Source organism: Camelina sativa, chromosome 11 (assembly GCF_030686135.1).
Source record: "Camelina sativa cultivar CO46 ecotype springtype chromosome 11, ASM3068613v1".
Lineage (NCBI taxonomy): Eukaryota > Viridiplantae > Streptophyta > Magnoliopsida > Brassicales > Brassicaceae > Camelina > Camelina sativa.
In genome coordinates, this window is record NC_141890.1 from 50,712,620 (window position 1) to 50,720,973 (window position 8,354).

General features: G+C 29.2%; 1 protein-coding gene and 1 long non-coding RNA gene across 2 annotated transcripts; one reads left to right on the top strand and one right to left on the bottom strand.

Moving 5' to 3' along the window:
• The first annotated feature begins 1,812 nt into the window (after positions 1 to 1,812).
• On the top strand, positions 1,813 to 3,261 carry LOC104727311 (ethylene-responsive transcription factor ERF010). The gene has a single exon (XM_010446380.3). It carries the CDS (start codon positions 2,451 to 2,453, stop codon positions 3,003 to 3,005), a length of 555 nt encoding a protein of 184 aa, XP_010444682.1. The 5' UTR covers positions 1,813 to 2,450; the 3' UTR covers positions 3,006 to 3,261.
• Positions 3,262 to 7,159: 3,898 nt separating this feature from the next.
• Positions 7,160 to 7,757, bottom strand: LOC147935651 (uncharacterized). The gene is made up of 2 exons (XR_015572550.1): positions 7,628 to 7,757; positions 7,160 to 7,527 (listed from the first exon to the last, which is right to left on the bottom strand). It is a non-coding gene; the product is annotated as an uncharacterized LOC147935651 (long non-coding RNA).
• Between the last annotated feature and the right edge of the window lie 597 nt (positions 7,758 to 8,354).

Here is an 8,354-nt window from a genome sequence, read left to right on the forward strand (position 1 = left end):
AATAACATAAAACAATTATTGAAAGATCGGTTCTTTCGCGGATTGACATTTATCTAATCATTAATCTAATATCCACCTGCTGTATATAATACTATTTGATTTAGAAGAAACAAAAAAATCAATTAATTTTATGTGCTTATTGTTATTGTTTTTGTTGATCATATTATTTGGTTTGCTGTTGTAGTTAATATCGGTTGGGAAACAATTTTCTTATTGTATAGTTATACATTTGTTTTTTATATGTAGTAGTGATTATATATAGTTTATGTGTGTCTTTGATTGGGTTTTGTATAAAAATATGATGATGGAGATGGAGCGTAAGTGGGTTCATAAAAATTGATTAATACCAAAATTCTCCCTGGGAACAAAAGTTTAGAGCAAAAGAGAGGACAAAAGTGAAGAAAACGGGGAATGGAATCAAAAGGGACAAAAAGGACAAAAACATACAATACGTGTCGTAATAAGAGTACACAAAGTCAAATCCTAACGGTATCCATCCCCAGCCTCACAGCCCACCGACCCACCGACCTACCTTCCTTCCTTGCTCCACTAATCCTCTCTGTACCGACTTTACTGTATTATCCCATTAGGGCAATTACATTAACACTAATACTACTACTACTGCTCATAGAAGGAGTTTGTTGGGCTTTCCAAGCCCAAGCCAACTCCCCTATTAGTATGATATTATTTATTTTGGGTCCATATAGCAAAGTCGCACGGATTTCTTATTGGACTCCTTCCCAAAAGACATTATACTAAGTAAATTTGGACTAGACTTATATATTAAAAACTTCTTTTCTAATTTTCCGATGTGGGACGTTAGTTTGTACTCAACAATACTCCCCCTTAAACCAAGGACCACAAATCTTAGGTCTCCCCTTCAGCGAAATCTTGTCACCATTAACTCGGTGCTTCCTTATTCGCAAGATACCCTTCTTATCGTGTCATATTGAGAGGCTTCTCCCACATTAATCATTAAGCTCATACCTACTTCTTAGGTTTATTTATTTCAACCTAGGCTCTGATATCAATTGTTGGGTTTTCCAAGCCCAAACCAACTCTCTTATTAGTATGATATTGTCCGCTTTGGGCCCAGATGGCAAAGCCCGCATGGATTTTTTATTGGGTTCCTTCTCAAAAAGCCTCATACTAAATAGGTTTAGACTTAATTTATATATTAGAAACTTTTTTTCTAATCTTCGGAGGAACGTTGGTTTATTTACAATAATTTTTCATCATACAATTAAATTTTATTCTATGTTTTTCTATTTTGTTTTTTTTTTCACCAAGACACACACCAATAAAAAAAAACTAAAGGGGAAACGAAGCAAATTCCAGTTTTTTTTTGGCTTGAAAAGTACAAAAGAAAGGTTATTAAAAGAAGAGATGCGATTCTTGCAATACGAGTATAAATTATTTTATTTCATGGAATTGTTCGTAAAATATATCTCTGTGAATTCTTTTTTTCTTCAAATATTTTCTTATAATTCTACTAGCTACTCTAAAAATTGTACCAGTCAAAAATGTTTATCCATGTTACAAAAGTTTTCATTTTTTTTTTCTCTCTTTCTGATAAAGACTGTTTGTAAAGTTTTCACCATGCAATATGATTGGTAGTAATTAACATAGGATATACTATATGATTTCAGTTAATAATGGAGAAGGTTTTTTGACGATGATTATATAGGCTTTGTCTATCTGGACAGAGAGAGTTTTCAGGTATCTTTGGTATAAATTTACTAAGAATTTGGTATGTACAAATAAAATATGTATTGGCTTGGGGGGGGGGGGGTATATTCGTAGAGAAAAATATTTTAAAAAACTGAAACACACAGAGGTTTGCGTCCTATAATACATATGGATAGTAGAATATATATATATATTTATTTATTTTTGATTATTATAAAAAAAATATAATATGGGATGCGCATATCATCTCCACCACCTCTTCATCCGCCTATCCTCTTAAAAAGTTTCTGTTCCATTAAAAATAACAAATCATCACACAAAGATACAGCTTTCATCATCCTCCTCTCCCAATATATTTTTTCTTTATATTATTATTATTTTTATTTTAAAACTGATAATTTCGAACGAAACAGAATGTTTATTTTATAAAAAGAAAAGGAAAACTTGTTATATATATGTATACATAAAGATGGAAATCCAAGTTTATCTTCTAAATCCAACTAACCTTAAATTCTCTCTTCTCTCTATTTTACTTTTTTTTTTTACTTTTTTTTTGGGGCTATTGTCGGTGAATTTGGATTTTTTCTCATCCTCATCCTCCATCATCATAATACCTACCTGCTGCAAGCTCTCTCCGACATATTTATTCTCCTCTCTAAAAGCTTTCGATCGAAAGGTCTCTTACAAACCCACCACCCTCGAAAAGTCTTTTTTTCTCTTTGGAGGGTTTTTTTTTTCATAAAAAAAAGATCCTCTGCTCCATGGACGGCGGCGCAGTAGCTGACGTGGCAGTCGCCGGTACGAGGAAGAGAGAGAGACCTTACAAAGGTATAAGGATGAGGAAGTGGGGAAAGTGGGTCGCGGAGATTAGAGAGCCAAACAAGCGGTCTAGGCTATGGCTCGGCTCTTACTCGACCCCTGAGGCGGCGGCTCGTGCTTACGACACGGCGGTTTTCTATCTTAGAGGACCCTCGGCGAGGCTTAACTTCCCTGAGCTTCTTCCTAGAGAGAAATTCTCCGACGAGGATATGTCTGCTGCTACGATCAGGAAAAAAGCTACGGAGGTCGGTGCTCAGGTTGATGCTTTAGGTACGGCGGTTCAGAATAACCGCCACCGTGTCTTTGGTCAGAATATAGATAGTGATGATGACAAGAAGAATTTTCATCGGAATTATCAAAACGGTGAAGAAGAAGAAGATGATCAGGAAGAGGATGACAAGGGACTGAAGAGTGGCGGCCGGTTCTTGGATCGGGTTGACTTGAATAAATTACCCGACCCGGAAAGCTCCGATGAAGAATGGAAAAGCAGATATTAATTAAAAAAAAATACTTTTTTATTTTATTTTGGAGCGGTGGCTGTTGCTAACGTAAGCTGCGGCTTTGCTTCTACGAATCACTAGCGCCGTTCATGATTTTTTTTTTTTTTTTTTTTTAGTTATTAATTTTTGTTTTTGTTTTTTTCCTTTATTGCGGGATTTGCGGTTTATGGATTTTTAGGCTATTGCTTAAAGGATGCAAAAATGTATATTAAAGCTACTCATTAATACTCATTAAATGGAAAATTTCGCCCTATTTCTTGTCTTCTTTTACTTTCTTTAAGTTAGTGTTTAAAAAAGGAATTACTCAAAATACCCTAAACTTTAACTTGTATTCCAAACATAACACAACCTTAAAATCAACAAAATTCCTATTTTTTATAGGAAATCTTAATGTAAGAAACTAAGAAAGGTCTTCTTTACTAAAAAAGATTAGGAACAGTTTTGTTAGAAAATGCCCTCTTATAATTTCATATCTAAGGGTTAGTAAAAGATTATATCGAAGGGATGGGATATCAAGTTGAATAATAATAACGGGACAAAGTATGACCTACATGCAATATCATATAAAAGCAACTTGACATTGTCTATCTTTATTAATTACGTCTATATGTTTTTTTTGTTTTTCTTCTAGTTCATAAAGTTTGTAATATATATATATATACATAGTAGTAATATATATATATATATACATAGTAGTAATATATATATATATACATAGTAGTAATGTATAATAATATGGATAAGATTTTGAGTCGTCGGGGGACTTGGCTTGGAGGGGTGTTTTGTTTTTTTGTCTTCTGCTCCATTTCCATTTGTTCTGTGGGTACCATTTAGATTTTATATGCTCCATCTTTTTCACTTCTACTATTACAAATTAATTATTGTTGCTTTTATTTTGAGTTGTGTGTTTTAAATAAAAAATTTCATACGTATAGTTTTAGTTTACATTGGAGCTTGAAAGTTTCCTTCACCATGCATTTTATAAATTATCTATTAGTATTTGTTTGTGACATGGGCAAGGAGAACTAAAAATATATGTATATACATATATATATATATCATATATTATCCTATATAAACGTATTGCATTTCTCCATTATTTTTTGTCGGCGCATTCCTCCATTTATTTCTAATAATATTTATCTATCTATAAAAAGGTTTACATTATTGTTTACATAGTACATTAAAAGTGAAAATTTATATTATTATTAATGAATAGTAAAAAAAATAACTTGTATATATATATATATGTTGTAAAAATGAATTTATTAGAAACATAAAAAGTATAGTTTCTGATTAATCTTTGTTATTATTAGAAAAGGGAAGAAACCAACAAAAAAAAAAGCGAAGATACTAAAATAAGAAAGAGTACAGGTGGATAAGTCCAAGACAAGAATGGCAAAGGTGGAGCTTTGATTTGATATTTGATCGGCCTTCACTTTTTCTTCTGTTAGTAAACTTTATTATATTTTTTTTTTCACTTAAAGATTTTATATATATTGAAAAATGAAACCCGTTACAATAACTGAAGGATCAAAGACAATCAACCCAGCAAAAACCAGCTAATATAACCTTAGATTCTAGCCATATCCTCCATAAAAAGCTGTTGTAACCAACATGGGAAACCGATTGCTACATACGATTGGCGACGATCCTCCCTTATTACACTCTTAGCGATTAGTAAACTTTCTTTTATAGCTAAATAATTCACGAACTGAAACAAATTTAAAATTTAATTTATTTATTTTATCTTCTTATCGGTCTCACGTACTCCAGTGAGAGCATTTTGGTGTTTTTGTTTTTTTTTTAGACTCTTATAACATCAAATGAAAAAAAAAACAGACTAATTGAAAAAAGAGTAGAGTAGTATAATTGAACCGTAATCACGAATCTGACCAAGGCTAATGCCAATACACGAGTCGACTGATCAATATAAAATCATTAACCATGTCCCCATCTTTACCCAAACTTCATGTCTGATCCTTGTTTCTCCTTGTCATTATCTCGATGGAGTCATCTCTTTAAAATTGTTAGGCATTTTAAAAACCACAATCAAATCAAAAGAGTTCACACTTTGCATAGTACCGGGGAATGTGAAAGCCTGGTTCATAAATTGGTATCCAAAAGTTTATAAGATCAGGGAACTATATAATAGATATATTTTTAATTAACCAATCTTGTACTTATTGTGTAAATATAAAAATCATGATATTCTGCCACTCTGTGGATGAATGATGACGATGAGCCGTGCCGTTCATAACAGCAAGCACAATTAAATGGGCTTTTTAAAATAAGGCTGAAGCTACTTTTGAACTTGAAGATAAAAAACCAATAAGTTCGTCAATTTCGGTTTACATTCGGTAAGCTTTTGGGTCTATAATTAAAGCGTCAGCTCATTTGGTAAGCCTAGTTTGGCCCATGAGACATTGCGAGTTTGTCTCATTGTGCACGAACTGAAAAGAAAAATATGTGACTTTGTAAATAAATAATAGACGATTTCAAAAAAATAAAGAAAGAACAAATAAAATCAACTTCATATGCCCGCCCTTCTTGATATAATATATTGTACAAGTTTGATTCCTTTTTTATTTGTCGATTTCTTGTGCGATGCCTTATACCATTTTGGTATGTACTGTCTGGAAATTGAGTTGGGTGCATTGGTCGAGTAACCCATCGGTATCCAATTCGACATTAGCTGCTAGCTCATAATCCTAGATTCTAGATCAATGCCCGGAGTCGTCGTATTTTATTTATCTAAGCGATTTTATGCAGTTTATATACAAAAACAATCAACTACAGTGACATATAGATATAGTAAAAAGTTATTATTATGATGATGATTCATGATTCATGATTCATGATTCGAACCCCAGTAGATATGTTAGTACTTTGAAATAGGTAGAGAGATACGTAAAAAGAGTTTTATATATTCATGTGAGTCACGTTTGCAGAGAGAGAGATCAAGCTTCCGTGATCTTGATGAAAAGATGGAGCCCACAAATTTCAACTGTCTAGATTCACCGACAGTACGAGGATGATTTTATCGACACCGTCCGATGTTTCCAAGCTGTCATCATCGTATATAGTTTTGAATTAAAGAAAAAAAATATATACTACTACATATATTATAGGTTTTCTAGTTTGAGATGATTGTGCCGACACACTTTTGGTGTGAGGCCATCATTAATAAGAGAACACCAAAGGTGTTCTTAGCCCAAAAAAATTATAAAAATAATGAATAGTGGTTTAGAACACTTTTTTTAATTTTTGATGTAGAACTGATCTAAGCCCAGTTCTTATTTGACATGGCTTCATGTGATTGGACGAGATTTTATGGAAAAAAAAAATATTTCATTTATATAAGGAAGCAATTTAAATGTTAATTTATAAGTTTTTATAATTGTAATATGTTTAAGAATATTATATTAATTTATAAGTATACAATTGCTTTTATATAAGTAAGCAATTTAAATGTTAATTTATAAGTTTTTATAATTGTAATATGTTTAAGAATATTATATTAATTTATAAGTATACAATTGCTTTTATATAAGTAAGCAATTTAAATGTTAATTTATAAGTTTTTATAATTGTAATATGTTTAAGAATATTATATTAATTTATAAGTATACAATTGCTTTTATATAAGTAAGCAATTTAAATGTTAATTTATAAGTTTTTATAATTGTAATATGTTTAAGAATATTATATTAATTTATAAGTATATAATTGCTTTTATATAAATAAGCAATTTAAATGTTATTTTATAAGTTTTTATAATTGTAATATGTTTAAGAATATTATTTCACTATCACTACAAAAAATGTGTTGTTTTAAATCATTTTTTTTTCTATATTTGCATCAGATTTAAATGATGTAAATATAATTTGTATCACTTTAAAAAATGATTTACTATTTGTTGATGCAAATAATTTACATCAATTTATTTCAAACTGATGTTATATTAAATCAGTTATAACAAATGATTTTAAATTATTGTGTCAGTTTTTATAAATGATTTTAATTTGGTATCATTTATGAATAACTGATACTAATAAAAGATTTCTTGTTTTAAAAATAATAACAGAATCATTTATTTAAAATATTTTCGAAATTATTTTAATATGAAAAAAATTGTCTTTGATATCTATTAAAATCTTTTCGAATCTGTACTAATATCTTTTATTAAAATTGTTATTTACAAAATAAATAAATAAACATAAACACAATGCATCTTTACAAAATAAATAAATAAACATAAATACAATGCATCTAATTTAATATAGATTCAACAAAAAGAAAAAAAAAACTGATCAGATCACAAATTCAACGTTGAATTACAAACAGAAATAAAAAGACCAATATGAACTCAGATCATAAATTCATAACTGAGCTTTTTTTCTTCTTGCTGAAGTGTCATATGTATTTTCATAAGTGTTATATGAAACACATATTGCTTTTGTTCCCTCCCTTTCTTTTCCATTGTCTTCATGACATTGTTGTTTCATCTTGAGATTTTCTGAGTAGATAAACAAAAATAACAGAGGAACAATTAGAATTCTATATTTGATCATAAAAAAAACCTTGATATAAAATAGGGAGAAGAAAATAAATTTTACCTTTAAATGTTTTAGATGTGATGATTATATGCTGAAGATATGTTGTAAATGCATAATTTGATTTACCAGTGGTTGTCTTGTTGACATTCAAAGAAGAACTTCTACAAAAGTTTTTGATTTGATCAGTCTCATTTTTTTTTTCTTATATAGATAGAGACCAGGTTACGATATCTAAACAGATCTGTTTTCTTTTATTTTTATAATTATTATTTATGGAAAATATTTGTGATAATATTGATTTTTAAACATTTGTGATAATATTGATTAATTGTGATAATATTGATTTTTAAACATTTGTGATAATATTGATTTTTAAACATTTACGATTTTTTTAATAATTATTAATTATGGAAATCTTTGTGAAATAATGATTAATTATTTTGAAAATAAAATATTTTTGCAGGTTGATTAGGTGGAAAACATATTTATTATATTTTCATAAATAAAATAAACATAAACATAATTTATATTTTTAAAAATATTATTTTCGTATCTTTAAAATAATTAATAATAGAAATTTGTAAAACTTTTTTTGGGAAATAGTAATATATGTTTGATTCTGATTTTTTATGGAAAAGTAAATTGATCCTTGGAGAATAAAAGAGATTAATATTGAATATTTTGAGTTTTGACACATGTAAATTAATATTGACTTGCATCAGTTTTATGCAACTGATATAATAAAATTCTGGAAGACATATATTTAATTAATTTAAATCGAATGTGT

Coding starts and splice junctions, on each gene's coding strand:
- LOC104727311 (XM_010446380.3), top strand. CDS start 2,451: ATGGACGGCGGCGCAGTAGCTGACGTGGCAGTCGCCGGTACGAGGAAG.